The sequence below is a fragment of the Schistocerca nitens genome, chromosome 3 (assembly GCF_023898315.1).
Source record: "Schistocerca nitens isolate TAMUIC-IGC-003100 chromosome 3, iqSchNite1.1, whole genome shotgun sequence".
In the NCBI taxonomy this organism is placed as follows: domain Eukaryota; kingdom Metazoa; phylum Arthropoda; class Insecta; order Orthoptera; family Acrididae; genus Schistocerca; species Schistocerca nitens.
Genome location: NC_064616.1, coordinates 405,271,615 through 405,289,553, shown reverse-complemented (window position 1 = coordinate 405,289,553; position 17,939 = coordinate 405,271,615). Strand labels below are relative to the sequence as shown.

General features: G+C 41.2%; 1 protein-coding gene across 2 annotated transcripts in view; it reads left to right on the top strand.

Moving 5' to 3' along the window:
* Positions 1-17,939, top strand: part of LOC126249613 (solute carrier family 41 member 1-like) — a 106,059-nt gene that overhangs the window by 57,740 nt on the left and 30,380 nt on the right. For both annotated transcript variants that reach the window (XM_049951278.1, XM_049951279.1), the window contains exon 7: positions 1,150-1,358. In XM_049951278.1, the coding sequence (XP_049807235.1) occupies positions 1,150-1,358 (209 nt within the window). The remainder of the gene's footprint in view (positions 1-1,149; positions 1,359-17,939) is intronic.

The window sequence follows — 17,939 nt, the reverse complement described above, 5'->3', positions numbered from 1 at the left end:
TGGGAAGTGGCGGTGCGATCTCCTACGGCACTGCGTAGGATCCTACAGTCTTGGCGTGCATCCATGCGTCGCTGCGGTCCGGTCCCAGGTCGACGGGCACGTGCACCTTCCGCCGACCACTGGTGACAACATCGATGTACTGTGGAGACCTCACGCCCCACGTGTTGAGCAATTCGGCGGTACGTCCACCCGGCCTCCCGCATGCCCACTACACGCCCTCGCTCAAAGTCCGTCAACTGCACATACGGTTCACGTCCACGCTGTCGCGGCATGCTACCAGTGTTAAAGACTGCGATGGAGCTCCGTATGCCACGGCAGACTGGCTGACACTGACGGCGGCGGTGCACACATGCTGCGCAGCTAGCGCCATTCGACGGCCAACACCGCGGTTCCTGGTGTGTCCGCTGTGCCGTGCGTGTGATCATTGCTTGTACAGCCCTCTCGCAGTGTCCGGAGCAAGTATGGTGGGTCTGACACACCGGTGTCAATGTGTTCTTTTTTCCATTTCCAGGAGTGTATATTGACCAACTTATCACCAGTAAACCTATCCACACTGCTACGTATCACTTTAACAAACAACTGACAGTGGAAGAAAAACAACACAAGACAGAATTGCGCAGTACTGAGTGCAAGCTTGAAGGCAAAGAGTAAAGCACGCATTACCATTGTCAAGAGTTAGTTTCATGAATAAATGAAACAAGTTTATTTCCAAATAAGACACAATACGCTTACTGTCAATATTTGCACTGCTGGATAGATACTTTGAGTGCAGTACAAATACAAAGATACATGGGGGTAAGAAATCAAATGAAATGCAGTTACTCTGTATTGAGCCACCAAATACCATAGGTTCAGTTTACCAAAATACTGAAAAAATATCCAACTTCCAAAATTTTGTTGGCTCACATCGCACACTTAATTTGCTTTATATCATTATTTTTAGAGGAAGCAAGCACGGAGCTAAATGTCCCTTTGCCTTAGAGATAAATATTGATGGAGCTTTCTTATATAAAGTAAGCTGTTATTTATCTGTAAAAATGTCCTGTGAATGCAATTATTTTAATATATAGTGAAGTGAAACTTCATTTTGTGGGGTGGGATGGTGCTTGTGTGGAGTTGCAATCTTCAATTGCGCTTGTCTTGTTTCAGTGCTGGTGGCCTAATATTGGATGTAATGGTCTCACGTTTTGAAGGAATTGCAGTCTTCCAACCAGTTATAAATGGTGTAGGTGGAAATCTTGTGGCTGTTCAAGCCAGTCGAATATCAACAGCCCTTCACCGCGATGCTGAACTTGGCACATTAGATGAAGATACTGATAACATAATGCTTTCACCATTAATAATTTTCTTTGGAAGAGGTAAGATATGTCTCAAGATATTGTGCAAATGATGTTTGTGGGTTGTGTGGGGTGGAGGTGGGGCACTGTGTGTTTCATTTCAGGTTGCTAAACTGAGTGTCTCCTGTGTTGGAACACCATTAGCATTCATTTACTCATTCTGTTATTTCTTTTTTTCCACTAAGAATCTGAATAGTCTCCCGCTGTTCATTTTAACAGCTTCCAGTATCTTCTTGTTTATATAATGTTTTTTACCCTCAGTTTTGTAAGGTTGCAAAGATTTAGATAAAAGGGAACAAATTTGTATAAATTAATGGGTAAAGCAGCTATGCGTTTTTTTACCATAATGGATCTTGTAGACACTCAACTCAGATGTTGTATAATTATGATGTATGTCTTCAGGGTGCCTAGCTTCCTTAGAAACTGAGAAATCTCTATGAATTTCTGCATTTTGCCTAAAAACCTTGAAAAAGGCACAGCACCCTGTTTGCTTTTGAGCAGAGGCATTTGCTGGCTTTCTGCTTGGTTCAGTGCAGCAGCACAACACTTGCCATTCATTCTGAGCTTGGTGCTGTGCAACTACCCACTGCCAGTGTTGTGGCATCCCCTACACTCTCCCTCACTCAGTCCAATGCAATGACCAGCCAGACCGTGGCTAGCTGATCTGAGCGAAGCTGTATGTAACTTTGTCGTTGACATGGAATGGCTTGCATGCCTGTCACTGCAGCCTGACTGTGCTTCCCTGTTTTGTTGTTGTGGCATGGTTTTATGTGTGTGATGCAATTTGACTAGCAAGGAACTGTGTAGAGTATTTTTGCATGGTTTACATTTGCATCTGTTCAAATGTAAGTATTGCTTTGTTTACTGACTGTGTGATGACAAAGGTATGCCCTTTTAGGGGCAATTGAATGCCTTTTCGAAGCATTTATTTTGAAGCAGGGATACTAGCAAGTGTAATGTTTATGTACAGTACACTGTTTTGGATGTATACCAAAAAATTAGTATTATAGCATGCCAGGAGCTATTGATCTGCTTGCTGTTGTGTATAAGACTCATTGTAGAACTTAGGTGCTGGCCGTAAAATAGTGTCATTAGAACACTAACAAGCTTGCCTTGGGATTTTGATGTTCATTGGTTTGTTGTTTTAACACCTGTAACAGAGGCAGTGTGACACAGGTGGTCAGAGGGCAAGTAAGGACTGTAGAGTAGGGGGTTTGGGCAGTAGGGGTGGCTGTTTGTGTTGTTTCTCACCTCACTGGCTAACATTTCTGATGCTGCAGTGCATTGTAGTTCATGTTAAGTAATTTCAATTACGTGCACATGATATTTTATTGCCTTACTTTGCACTCAGTCAAGGAGGGTTGGAGATGAGGGTGTGGGGTGGAGGTTGCTCATAGAAAAGAAAATATGACCGGTCATGAGATTTTTAGAGACTTTCTGTCTTTGTGAACTTTTGGACACATTCTGCTGTTTTGTTTAGACATCATCCTCTCTAAAACCTGTGTCAACTTGGGGTTCAGACATAGAACTGGAAGTGTACATTCCACCCTCATCGAACTGAGGATCCAGTCTTTTGGTGGGTCACAGAGTGCACATCAGAAAAATTCAGTGCCTGGTACACATTCTGTAAAATGAACTACTCCCTCAGCAGTATGGACTTGCACGCTTGTACAGTCATGCAAGGGGAAAGACACACACTGGACTTGAGGCTGCTAGGAAGGTGACAGTGCCCATATTCATGCCAATTACTGCAAACGGCCATGGCCCAAATGGTGTTGCAAAAGACATAGCCCCCGCAGTGCCACTGGACACACTCGGCTGATTGTAAACTCCGGTAATCAAAAGGAAAATCCTGGTGTTGCCCTTAGCTCACTAAGTGCTCTGGAAAATAGTTACCAATTTCACTGAAGAAAAATAGTATTTCCAATTAGTATCTGCATATTTTTAGCTTGTTGCAGTGCAGGCAGGGAGTGCATCATGCAGCTGTATGTCTGAACAACCCCAGGTCTTACCTTGAGGTCATCACATCATGCACCTATTGCATGAACTTCTCGATGATGGCCGACAATTTGATTATACTCAGGGGGATGCTGTGATGGAGACAGAGATCTGTTTTTGTCTGTGCACTGCTGTGAAACATAAGTCTTCTCATAACATTGGCAACCTTGTTAATATCTTACCAAATATGTTCCCAGACAGTGACAATGCCTCCAAAATGCAGCTTCGAAACTCAAAAACATGTAGAGACTTCAGAAAATAATTTATGCATGTTATCCCATGCTAAGACTATTGCACAGCAAGAGTGATACATTGTCAGATGAGAGTACTGTGTTTCTCGCAAACACAGTTCTGGTGTAGTAGCATGGGTAACACTTGCACCATAGTGTGTGAGTGAAATTTTACAACAGCTGGAAGTGTACTCCAAACTTGAAGTAAACTGGTTGGACACTGAGTCACCATGAAATTCTGGTCATGTATTGACCAAATGCAATGTAGCATCCAGCTGTAGTGTAATGGTGCCAACATTTCGGCCAAGAATGCACAGGCGTTGGTGATGCTGATCTGGAAGTCCAGATCTTGCACTATGCAGTTTCCATCTTTTTGGCAGACTGCAAGAAAACATCTGGGGGAAGGAGATTTTCCATTGAGGAGGATGTTCCCATAGCAGTTCTAAAATGGCTACATGACAAAAGAGAATTTCTATTCTCGAGGCATTGAATGAGTGGTAGAACTTTCCAACCATTGTTTACAGAGATTTGTAGCTACATTGAAAAGTAGTGTCATGTACCTATGTCTCTTTGAAGTATAGTGCAACATTCAGTGAGTTATGTGACCTGCCACAATACTGTGTAACTTGCTTTTTGAAGTCCTCTCGCAAACTGTAACACAATCATCAGACTGGGACCATTTTTGACCCAACTTCAGGATACTGTTGCTGCTTGTGATGTGGCTGTGCTTGGATTTGATGAGAGTTTGAATAATGTTACCTAAAACCAGCAGATGGCTCTGTTTTTATGTTTCTAGCAGAGTGCATTGGGACAAGTTGTGAGCAGGTGTGGGAAAAAGTACTGCAAAAGATTTAGCTGAAAGATTCAAACCAGGTGCATCCCAATCTAAGGTAAATCTGAAAAGGCAATTGTTCATGTGTCTATGGATGGTAATAACACATTCCCAAGAAAAATAGAAAGTAAGCTTAAAGTCAAGGATAATACAGAGAATCCTGTGCTTTTGGATTTTAGGAAACATGGCTTACACACAGTGCATGGTGCCTGTAAGACGGGTTGTACAAGCACTGAGTGGGTCCATGTTCAGTTTCTAAGAGCTTTATATAATACAGTTAAAAACTTCCCCTCCCGTTGAGCTGATTTCAACAGTGTTGCAGGTACCTCTGTTTTTCCACAGAAGATTTTCTCTGTCTGTTGTTTGAAAAATAAAATGGTGGTAGTCAGAGCTTGACAAATATTAATGGATGCTAGAAAGTATGTGAAGAAAGTAAAAAGGGTAAAGAAGGAACAGGAGGAGATAAAACCAAATGTCACTTTTGGAATTCCTGGGAGTCACTACCAAGTAGTGCAAGAGTCCTTGAACAACGAGTTAGTGAGAGCTCAGCTCACCTTTTTTGAGACTGGCTGCTCAGGCTGAAGTTGATAAGGCTCTTAGTTTTTGTTGTGTTGGCAGTGGAGTTGTTGAATAAACACAGACATCTACAAAAAGAATGACACATTAATAACTTCATTTATACTATGTACACTTAATACTTAATTTTGAATGCCATGGGTTCTTCTTTGGTGCCGAGTTATATGCAAGGATAGTAATTAATGTTTTTGATAGAACCAATATTAGTAATGCTTTGTAACATCATGCTACGTTGATAAATTGTCCTCACTGCAGTCTTCTACTCTAATTTTGGTACATCTACAGATGCACGGTATCTGAGATGAGCTCTGAATTGGGGTGGTTTAAAAAGGTGTGCCAGCCAGAGTTGCACACAGTGAGATCATGTGATTTATTTATTTATTCTTCACAATTACAGTCTATTATCTGAACAGGTAAAATAGGCCATATGAATCACATTTTCATGGATAATAATAACTGATCCTATGGATGGTTGTTTCCACTGCTGGATCTGCCCTCATAATGCTCCTGTCAGCAGCCATTGCCTGATAGATTCTTCGGGCATAGGCAGCACGCCAGCAGCATTTCCACTATGACGATCAATTTGACCAATCAGTGTTATGTCTTAAAGTCCACGCTTCCATGATCGCTTCCACCAAGGCAATGTAAATTCATGAGAAACTGTGTCATTGCCTTCTATCCATCTACAGACTACCGTATTTACTCGAATCTAAGCCGCACTCGAATCTAAGCCGCACCTGAAAAATGAGACTCGAAATCGAGGAAAAAAAATTTTTCTTGAATCTAAGCCGCACCTGAAATTTGAGACTCGAAATTCAAGGGGAGAGAAAAGTTTTTGGCCGCACCTCCAGATCGAAACAAAGTTGGTCCATTGTAATGTGAGAGACAATTTAGGTCGAATGAATGACGATACAGCTACAGTAGTTTGGTTCGAGTCGTAAGCTTAGCAGTTAAGCTTTACCAGGTAGCCATTGCTATGCGTCAGGCGCTCCGTCCGTATTTATACGGGTGCCCTTCCTTTTCATGTGCTTCGTCTGGTTTGAATTTATTACTTATTTTTCTTTGATCTGATATGTGCCGTTCTCTTTGTTATATGTGTTTACGTCACTCTCAGCTGAAAATGCATTACTGTACTGTGTCGTGCATTGTTTGTTGCATTCTGATAATGAGTGTTTACGGCCTGTCTGCGCTCGCAGCATGGCTTGCTTTTGTGCATGCTACGGCCGCTTACAATTTAAAAAAAAAGGGAGAGGAATCGCCTCATTAGCGAAACAATGGTAAGAGACTGCTATTTGTTGTTACTTACACTGCTGCTTTCTTTGATAATGATCAACAAGAACCAAATAATAGACTGAGTATGATAGCTGTTCTGAATGAGAGTGTAGCGAAAAGTTTTCTCTGTTTGAAAATTTTTGCAGACACCTCTTTACTACATTACATTCTGCACAGAAATTAGTCATCTTAGATTTAAAAATCTAGTCAATTGCCGTGCTTCATTTCTGACTCTCTCACTGTTAGGCATAAGAATAATACGAATATAAACATGACATGATATGTATATTCTTCCGCATTTACTGTTGTCTCACTCTAGTTTCGTAATTTATTAGGCAGATGGGATTTAAATGAGATAGAAGCAAACACGAAAGAATACATGGCAAAATGTTTATATTCGTATTATTCTTATGGTGAAGAGAATACTGCATGTGATTCACAATTCATAAAAGTTCCTATTAGCAACCATCTCTTCTCACAGGTAGGAAAAAATTTGAGAATGTATAGTTGGCAATATTGACAACATCCCAACAGTCTTGCCAGTCGGATTTTCGTAGTACATTGAAATGCTGCTACATTCGAAGATGAACAATACTGAAACTCGTGGCAGGGAAAAAAGCTCGTCTTCCACCTTTCTTTCTTTCTTCTTCTTCTTCTTCTTCCTTTTTTATTTATAGAGCTACATATATTCGACGGCAGAAGTTAGTTGTGGCAGCACTTACCAACAGTTTTCAGAACTTCCGCTTACTTTGCACTTGATTCTAAGCCGCAGGCGGTTTTTTGGAATACAAAAACCGGAAAAAAAGTATGGCTTGGATTCGAGTAAATACGATATGTTGTCTAGCTGTGATGGCTGCATGTTGGCATGCCTTGTGATGTCTTCCTTGGCCTTCCTGGATATTGCAATTGCAGTATTGTCCAAGGTGTGCCAGGTCAACTTGCTCCTTAGTGCTGCTTTGGGATCAAACATCCTTAATGCCTGACAACATTACCCTCTTCATCTTCATGGAGTGCGCATTCCTGCAGTGTGTGTTCTGGAGTGTCTACGTTGCTGCAGGTGCAGCTGTCATTCAGGTGTCTTTTGATGTGGTATAGGTATGTAGAATATGGGCCATAACCAATCACGTTATATATCAATCCACTTGACTGGTCAAGAAATCTCATTTTTAGTCTCCCCCTGATGTTAGGGAGAAATTTGTATGTTCTCCTGTCTGTACCTGCAGTGTCCTATTAGTTTTGCCACATTTGTAACATGCGATCTTTTATTAGCTTTTTCGTATTGACCTCAGTTCCAAGCATCTTTTGTACTTCCATTTCATAATTACCAAGTCCAGTGCGCATATTCCTAGAATTACTAACAAAGCATCATTCAGGATGTTGCAGTAGGTGCCCATTAATCTTAGTAGTACAACTCATTGAACTCTTGTCACTGAGACTGGTTGCACAAACTACAATCAATGAGCCCAAACACTTGTACCATATCCTATGGAAGATGCTAATATAGATTGGTCATATGCTGTGATTGTTTTCAAAGGAAGCTGGAATTGCCTATTTGCAGTGGTTATAATTTTATTCATCACATTTCTATCTTTTCTGTCTGCTTCATCTATATGATGCAAAAAGTTATGACATTTGTCTAGAAATGTCCCTAGATATCTCATTACTTTGCTTTTTCTAATCATTATGTCACTTATTTTTATTTCACAGTTTCTAGCCAAGTTCTCTCAGCAGGAGGTACATTGTTTTGTGAGGTGCTTGTGACAGTTTAATACTTCAACATCACCACTTAAGTTCATGGAGCACTGTATTAAGTTTGTCTTCTATAATCCTTATGGATTCACCACTTTAAAAAAATAGCACATCATCTGTAAATGCTACCCATCTGCTGATGGTACTGCTGTCTTGGGACTTGTGTAGTATGGACTCCAGTGCTACATGCCAAATCTGTGGATGACATACCTTGGACAGTCTTTCGTAATAGTCTTTATTTTCTTTTTCTGGGACTGTGAAAGAAGCATATCTCCCATGGCAATAATTTCAGGCAACTGTACAGTGCTTCTGGACACTCCAACTCCATAAGGCAACCAAAGAAAGTCAGACACCATAGGTTACCAAAAGTGCCAGCAGTATCATTGTACCTAGAATGAATATCTGTCATTAGCAAAATTGCCCTATTAACTACCTCTTATGTTGACTTGCCTCTTCTAAAGCCATACTGGTTGGTGGCTCATCCCACGTAGCAGTCTTATCTTGTAACCTCTTGCATAATTTTTCAAATACCATGCCGAGAATGTTCAAAAGACAAAATTGGTCTGCAGGATTTTAGTATCATCAGACCCTTACTTGCCAGACCAACTCATACAGTTTGCACAAGTAATTGTCTTAATTGCTCACCAAGGGCTTGTGTTACTTTGGCAGGGATCACATCTGGTCCTAGAAATGTTTTCTTTTTCAGTCTTACAATTACTTGCCTCATTTCTTCTTGTGTGAAGGGGTACACTAGTTTATTGTTCTTCCCATAACCTTTTTCATAACCTACACAGATCTGTTTCACCTTCTTCTCCATCAGCAAGTATTGTTTCCATTAGTGGGGCTGCTGACTTTTCCCAAATCTGTGTTACTGTCTCGCTATTCCTTTTGAGCATGGATAAGACAGTTGGTGAACGTATTTCCTTGCAGACTGTTTTATGTGGTACACACCAGGGACCAATTTCATAGTTAGCCTCCACAAATTGCATCCATCATTCAAATTTTGTTCCCCACAACTCTTCCCTAAAACATTGTTTAACATACCTGTTTCTATGCAACTTTGAGACTCCTTCATGGGTCTTCATGGGTTCGGTATCCCTTCCTGGCTCTTCTTATTTCACATCTGAATTTCTGTAGTGCCTCAATCCACATACAAGGTACTCCTCTAGAATTACCTCTCCTGACAGGTATCAGTGCCTCCTCTGCTATGTGGGTAGCCACTGTCAATTTTTGCGCTTGGACATCTACATTATCACCCAGAAATGGACTTCTTGGACAGTGAAACACCCTTCTTAACTCTTCCCAGTTAGCCCCCTTGATTTTATATTTGGGTATTGTGCACACACGTCCTGTGACGTCTTGGATTTTCCTTCGAGTGATGGTAGAGTGTATGATATTGTGATCGCTCAACATAATTCCACTCTCAGCCTCCCAGCGTTTCACCTGGCACACTGCGGCCGTATTTGCTAAAGTAATGTTTATATTTGACATTTCTCGAACCCTCACTTCATAGGTAGGCAGATTGTGAGGTGCCTTCAGTACCTGTACGTTGTGTTACATAATGGCTTCTTACAGCTATTTTCCATGGCTATCAATCAGGCAGCTATGCCACACTACTGACTCTGCATTTGCATCAGTGGAGTACACAAGAGGATTAATTCATCCTAGGTAATTAAGATCCTTTGGTCTCAGCAGATACTCATTGGTGTCATCTCTAAATTGAAAATACGTAGGAACCAGGATGCAATTCTCCCTTCTGATTAACATTTCCACACAGATTGTGTGTTATAAATAGTACTGTGATATTGTTGTCACTGCTATGGCCTTGTTAAATACTATTACTGCTGCCACATGATGTTATCCTTGGGTGACTATGGGCAGTTATTGTCATGTTGGGTGGTTTTCATGCCTTAGTATACAGTCCTTGGATGCACAATACATCTAACTACAACTCTTCTGCCACTATTCTAGCCTCATGCAATATGCTGACCGACCCCTCTCATGGCATTAAATTGTCCTATTTTTATCTCTATAAGGGATGATGGGTACATATTTGACAACCTTGCCTTCTCATCTGTAATCCTATGCTATATAGCCATGCATCATCACAACGTGCCTGTACAACATACCCAAGGGTAATGATTCATTTCCTCTGGCAGAAACCTGTTTCAGTAACTTCTCCAGTTTTTTTCAATTCTGTTGCAAATTGTTCATTTTGAGATGGACTCTCTATGAAATCAGGTACAGGAAAAGTAATATACTCCCCTTCTGGATGCATATTCCTTACCAGATGTCTTAATACTGTAGTAAACATCAGCAGCTCTTCCAGCCTAGTGAGTTGCATCATGTTCTCGATGCTTTCATAAATCTGTTATGGATCGCTTCCAGTCTGTGTTTTATTGTTCACTTCTATGTTGTACATGTTTGTTTCCTTTATGAACTGGCTCTGGGTCTCATACTGTTTTTGTAGCAGATTCATATCCTGCATTGGCAAATTTCTTTTCCTTCTGTACGTAGCACAGTATTGTCCTCAAGTTGTGTGATGTCCGTACTCTTACGCACAACTGCCCAGTTTGATCCTGGTCGCCTGTATCGTACGTCACTCCTAATTCCGCTTGTGATCTTGCTTCTCTGTTATACCACGTAGTTCATAATTTTCACCAAAACCTTCTTTCCTGCTTTTTTATAGGTGCATGATGTTCTACTTCAGTTTGTGTTGCATGCTCTTTTCTGTGGTACTTCCTGCTCACTTTTTGCCAGAAATTCCTCACTCTTTCAGTGCCCGTCCTCCTCCTCCTCCTCCTCCTCCTCCTCCTCCTCCTCCATGGTGATTTGCTTCACTCCTAGACAGTCATTCAGAGAACGAATTCCAAGACATACTTCTTGTCATTTCATGAGAGCTGTTCTAATCTCAGGGGTCACGTCAGTAACTTGATGAGCACTTTCGTTTATGTTGGTCCTGTCCTGAATCATACTGTGAAGTCAAATTTGAAGTCTTCCTTGTTAAGTTCATCATAAAGTTTCTGCATGTATATTGTGTATCATTAAGGTCTCTCTTTCTTAGGCTGTTCACAAATCAGTCTCTCATGCACCTTTTTGTTGTTCATTATCTTTCCCATGTCACTTTTAGCTGCAGTAGCTGTTTTGGTTGCACCTCTACACTGTGATGCACGGCCTCTCCACATTCAGCTGCAAAGCTGGTTTGCTTACATTGTTTCCCACTGAGTCACCAGAAGCAGCAGAATACATTTTGCATGCAACTTACCTTGCACTGGCCATGGCTGATTGGGATTATAAAGCAGCTGGCATCAAGCAGCGGGCCCCCAACACAGCAAGTGTGGTCCATATGCCTTCCTCAGCTGACGCGCACAAACACCCATGCACCAACGGCAGAGCGATGATCTGTCAATGCAGGTGGTGACGGATCGTACATAAAACTTCTAAAGCTACAAGAGACACTCTGTGCTATTTACATTTTGTCTCTCATTGAGAAAATGCACACTTGGATAAGTGACATCCACTACCTGTGGATGCAGGTACCTTTCTTCTACATGAAAACACTGTTTGAACATGGAACCAACCTCAAGATACAAATCTCTTGGCCATATTGACTAATAGAGATCTTAGCGTCCTCTTGTGTGTAACTGAGAACAGCAAGTGATGGATAGCGAGCTCACACCAGTGGCGCAATGGAGTGCCATCTCTCAGGTAGCTACGAGCAAGTTGCCAGTGCAGTTCACATAGATGTTGTCGATACCACATTTTTTGTCAGTGTGCGCTTCCAGCAGCTCTTTGTTTCTAGCAGAAATGTTTTATTAATAATGTTTTGCTTCCTTTGCAACCTAATCTCATTCTAATTTTCCTGTAACTTGTAGTTCATTTTACTTTTGAGACTTAATTCTGTTACCAGATGCTGGCATGTTCATTTCTTGGTTAAAATAAACCACATTCATTTTAAAGGCTTTTTAAATTGGAGTATAGCCCCCATCATATTCCTGTACATCGAAAACATTTGTGGCATTTGTCATAAAACTGATTAAAATTTGTTAAGGACTAAGCAAAAATATGAGCCCAGAAAAAGCAGAAAATAACATGGAAAATTGGGAATTTTTGAAGACTCACTGTTCTTGCATGGTATCTTTATAAATGAAAATTGTTATAGTAGCTGCAAGTGACATGTATAGAGATCTGTGGGCTGTATACTGTTGGATGATAGGAAACACGATGGTCACAGATCATTTCAAGATGGAACTGCACTAGTCTTTCAGTGGTCTGTAGTGAGTAGATCTCAGATGTTATACTGTGTTTGTAACAAAGGCCTGACGCCAACTACTACAGTGGTGAGCAGATAAGAAGGCAGCTGAGTGTAAGATTGTGCTCAGAGAGAGAGGGTGAATACTCATGATATCACTAGTTTGCCATTTGTGTGCTGTCATTTTTGCACTAGATGGACAGCTGCCCCTGTCCGAAGTGCAAATGTGCATGTAGCAATATTGCTGCGAGCTGTGCTGCATGCAGTGAAGCACAGTATTTAGCGTCGGTGACTTTCAAGCTTCAGGTTGCCACATCAAACCCATCCACCAATAACTATTTGTTGTTTACTATTTATAATTTCTGGAATGTTTGTAAAATTTCTTTTATTTGTATATTCTGAAGTATTCGGTGTTTGTATATTCTGGAATATTCAATGTATTTATGAACAGCAGCACTCTCCGTCCATGAATTCAGTTCTCTTCTGCTTGTACATTGGTGCCGGTAATAATCATATTTTCAGTACTAAGTGTTGGACTTCATTGATGATGACCCGGTGTGGTTCCCATTAGGCAACATAAAAGCCATTGCCATCATAGACTGGAACCGAAATACAAGCAGTACATCATTTTCAACATCTTTTTATTCGGGAAATTAAATGATTCCAAAGCAGCAGCAGCAAGTCAGCTGCCTGTTAGGTGTCCATCAGTGTTCTCCAGACATGCTGGTCAGGACCCAACTAAATGCCTGAAAGGATTTGATTGAGTCAACAAATACAACATGTGGGATGAAATGATTAAATGATTTGTCTGTCAACAGTGTACTTGGACGGCACAATCCAACAGTGATACGAGAATAACAAAGATAAGCTCATTGTCTGGAACAAATTCCAAGCCGAACTGAAGAAAACGTTTTAGAACAATCAGCAGCTAGTCTGCTTAGCAGAACAACAATTGATCAACAGGGCCTGACACCATGTGGAGACAACAGTCATACATGCATAATGTTTTGGCCCTGTGCCACATCGTTAATCCAAATCTGACAGAAGCCAAAAGACTCTCACTCCTTCTGAAAGGAGTCACAGCACACATGTACTAGCTCTTCTGGTAAGGGGTGCTCAACAGATAGTTTCATAAAGTTGCGCCAGCACATTGAAGAAACAACAGGAACATAGTTGTGTGAAAAAGATGAAATCAGCTGCTGAATGTGGTCCCTGTGCCCCTGTGCCCCTGTGCCACTGTGGGAGTGGGAGATCACCATGCCATCACCTCTTTCATACGCCAGGTAGTGAAAGAAGAGATACAACAACATATGGCAGCCAGAAATGTCATACCAAATACAACAGAGAGATTAGTCACGAATGTGTACCCTGTATTTCAGGAGATGGTAGAAAAATGTTGAAGAATTGGTCCAAAAACCGACATTTGGAGGACAAAGGACAACGTGCCAGTATGTTTCCACTGTGGACACATACACTACTGCATAGAAAGATGACTGTTCAACTACTATCCCACTAGATGTAAACCACCACTCCAGTTCTCTTCATGCTGGTCAACTGCAAACTGTTATAGTTGACCTGTGGAAAGAAAGCCTGCCGCCGTACTCTGGAAGGGGTTGTTCCCCTATATGCCTTAGCCATTTCCAATCGCCTAGCCACCAAATTCGGGAAAACTATGCAAGGCAATAATCTTTGGAGGTGAGGCTACAGGAGATGAAAATACTGTGTGGACAACAGTTACCTAGATGTCAGAAAATCTCATTGACATCATCTCATTGATCATAAGCATTACAAATGGTAAAGGAGAATGTGGATCACTAATTGTCATGAACAGCCACAATTCATCCCTCAAGGTATGTGCATGGGAACAGCTGGCCCAGTCCAGGATGAGCTGGTTAGTGACATCAATGAAGAATCGTGGTCCACTACAGCTACAGACAGTGCTCAAACTACCAATACAATCTGACTTAACTGAGAAACAGGGTTGCTGACTGTTAGCTGTTGTTCAACAATTTTAGGGTGCTTTCAGATCCAGAGTGGAGAAAAGACAGACCAAGTGGCTAGTGGTAAAACACTGTATCACAACCCATTGACCAGTGTTTGTATAGGAAGTTGCTTGCTGAAGGTGCATAATTCAGGAGGAAGGGAGGAGATGCTGCAGGATGACATCATTGAACCTTCAAAAAGTACTTGGTCCTCTGCTGTGGTCCTTGTGGAGGAGGAGGATGGCACATGGTGTTTTCTGCATCAATTTCCAGTGACTACACACCAATGAAGAAAAGTGTCTACAAACTGCCACGCATTGTTGACACCCAAGATTACTTGAAAGGAGAGACGTCTACAGACGTTAAAGTAGCCTCTGGCGTGCCACAGGGGAGTGTTATGGGACCATTGCTTTTCACAATATATATAAATGACCTAGTAGATAGTGTCGGAAGTTCCATGCGGCTTTTCGCGGATGATGCTGTAGTATACAGAGAAGTTGCAGCATTAGAAAATTGTAGCGAAATGCAGGAAGATCTGCAGCGGATAGGCACTTGGTGCAGGGAGTGGCAAATGTCCCTTAACATAGACAAATGTAATGTATTGCGAATACATAGAAAGAAGGATCCTTTATTGTATGATTATATGATAGCGGAACAAACACTGGTAGCAGTTACTTCTGTAAAATATCTGGGAGTATGCGTGCGGAACGATTTGAAGTGGAATGATCATATAAAATTAATTGTTGGTAAGGCGGGTACCAGGTTGAGATTCATTGGGAGAGTGCTTAGAAAATGTAGTCCAGCAACAAAGGAGGTGGCTTACAAAACACTCGTTCGACCTATACTTGAGTATTGCTCATCAGTGTGGGATCCGTACCAGATCGGGTTGACAGAGGAGATAGAGAAGATCCAAAGAAGAGCGGCGCGTTTCGTCACAGGGTTATTTGGTAACCGTGATAGCGTTACGGAGATGTTTAATAAACTCAAGTGGCAGACTCTGCAAGAGAGGCGCTCTGCATCGCGGTGTAGCTTGCTCGCCAGGTTTCGAGAGGGTGCGTTTCTGGATGAGGTATCGAGTATATTGCTTCCCCCTACTTATACCTCCCAAGGAGATCCCGAATGTAAAATTAGAGAGATTAGAGCGCGCACGGAGGCTTTCAGACAGTCGTTCTTCCCGCGAACCATACGCGACTGGAACAGGAAAGGGAGGTAATGACAGTGGCACGTAAAGTGCCCTCCGCCACACACCGTTGGGTGGCTTGCGGAGTATGAATGTAGATGTAGATGTAGAGCATAGTGTTTCTCAGTCGTGGACATGCAGACAGGCTACTGGCAAATCACAGTATTGACGAGGTTGGTCAGGAAAAGACTGCCTTCATAACTCTTGACAGCCTCTATGAGTGCAAAGTTATGTCGCTTGAACTGCATAATATTGCAGCCACCTTTCTACCTTTGAATGTGTGATGCACAACGTGCTTAGACACCTTAGGCTGCTGTTATATTGCAGCAGCACAGCACGACCAGAGAAGTGCAATGCAGTGAGCAGATGAAGCAACTGAAGGAGCACCGGTGTTGGTCAGTGTGTGTAATTGTAATGGCCCTGCAAACAGGATGGCTGGAAGCAAAGCGACACAGAGCAGTGCTGAGCAAATCAAATATGTTTGTTTCTGAGAGCAGCGACCCTAGCGTGTGGCAGACTCCAGCTGCAGTTGGCTGTTGCAATGGGTAGCAGAGTCAGTACTGTTTGCTGGCACTTGTCTCTCTTGTTGTACTGTTGGGAAAATTGTGTCAGAAAAAGCCTTGGTAGCAGCTGTTTTTACATAGTGCCCTTTTGCCCTTTATGGGACCGGAGAAACAACTATCATCACAACTGATTCATTTGGACAAGTTAGCTGATAAAGTGGCAGCAGAATTACAGACAAGTACAGAACAGATGACTTTTTTTTTTTTTTAGCCACAGGCATGTAAAATTTTTGAAAAGATATATCTGCCATTTGACTGTATATAATGTGTTTATTTCACTATTTAGATTTTGGCCTTAGGCCATTTTCAAGTGTCAGTTTCAAAAATGGTCCAACTTGTGTGAAACATAAGTTAAAGTTGAAAAATGCATATCAGTTTGTAATGTGTAAACCAGTTATCTCTTAAGTAACTCTGGACATACCAGTGAAACATAAAAGAGCTGTAAATTTGCATGTCTGGCAAGTGTAGTAAAGCCCTGATGTAAATTACATGTTCAAAGCACAGGTGTAAACTTCATTTCACTATATCTAAACATCAATACGGATGAAATGAAACTTACACCCATGTTTTGGATGTCTAATTTACATCACAGCTTCACTATATTTGCCAGACGTGTAAGTTTCCAGCCATTTTATGTATCGCAGATATGTTCTCATACTTACTTACTACTTACTTACTTACTTACAAGACAACTGGTTTATATATATAATGTGATATGTATTTCTGAAGTAACAAGTCTGACGATTTTTGACATAACATTTGAAAATGACCTAAGGCCAAAATCTAGATTGTGAAATGAAGAAGTTATGTAAGTCAAATGGCAAAAATATCTTCTTGAAAAGTACAGAATATATTTCCTTCACGTCTTATTTCTTTCATTGTTTTAAAACAAGAGGTGGTAATAAAGTTGAAGTTGCATAACTGATAACACGTGAAAATCATGTTTTATCATTTGAGGAAAAGTTTTCAAAATTGTCTCTGTTGGACAGCTTCATTTGAAGCTCTGTTAAGTTTTGTCTTTTCTGATAAGTGCGCTGCATAGAACACCAGATTTCTACTGTGTGTTGCTCATCGCCATTCAGGGATCCTTCTAGGTCAGTGCCAGTGTTAAAGAAAAAATGTGCATTTCTCAGTATTGCCAGCAAATTGTGGTAAAGCTTCTGTTGGCTTACAAAATGTGCTCCACTTAGTGCTTATTATTCCAAAAACACATCAGTTAATTGCCATGGTCTGGGAGGGTGTTTGTGGAAATATTCTTTCCCTGGATCTAAAACCTATTGTCCGTATGATAGGATAAAGTGCCTCAACAATGGCTATGCATCATCACTTGTGAATACTAAAGACAATACAACTGATGTCTTCGGTAGTGGAGAATTTGCTGGTATATTAAACTCCCCTTCTTGCATCAGGCGAGATACAGTAGAATAATTAAATCTATCACATTCGCTTTCCTTTCTATATTCTCCAACATTGATTATAATGAATTACCCATGAATATGTGCAACTGCTTGTAGTACGATTGAGTGAAAATGTTTATAAGACAATGTACCAGAATTGTCTTTGCATTTTAGACAAATGTGTTTTCTACCAACATCACCAACTGCATTTGGAAAGTTCCTTAAATCATTTTCTATATTTGGAAAGTCGATCTTTCAAAGACACACTCATGTGACGTGACTAGAAGCAATCCCACAACACTTTTGTGGCTGACCCCACAATTCTTACAGTGGTTGTGAATCCTACTGAGAATGTTACAGCCATTCTCGAAAACTGCTTCTGGTTTCCAGGCACCTGTAACAATTATCGTTTCACCAGCTGTTGATGACCCTTAAAAATCAATTATTCCATTGAAAAAAACTGTAATAACTTGTATACTGTGGTTTCGCACAGTAACCATATGGCAACATACTCCCATCTTTGTGCGCTATTATTTGCCCAAATAATTAACGAGATACAAGGGTGTTACAA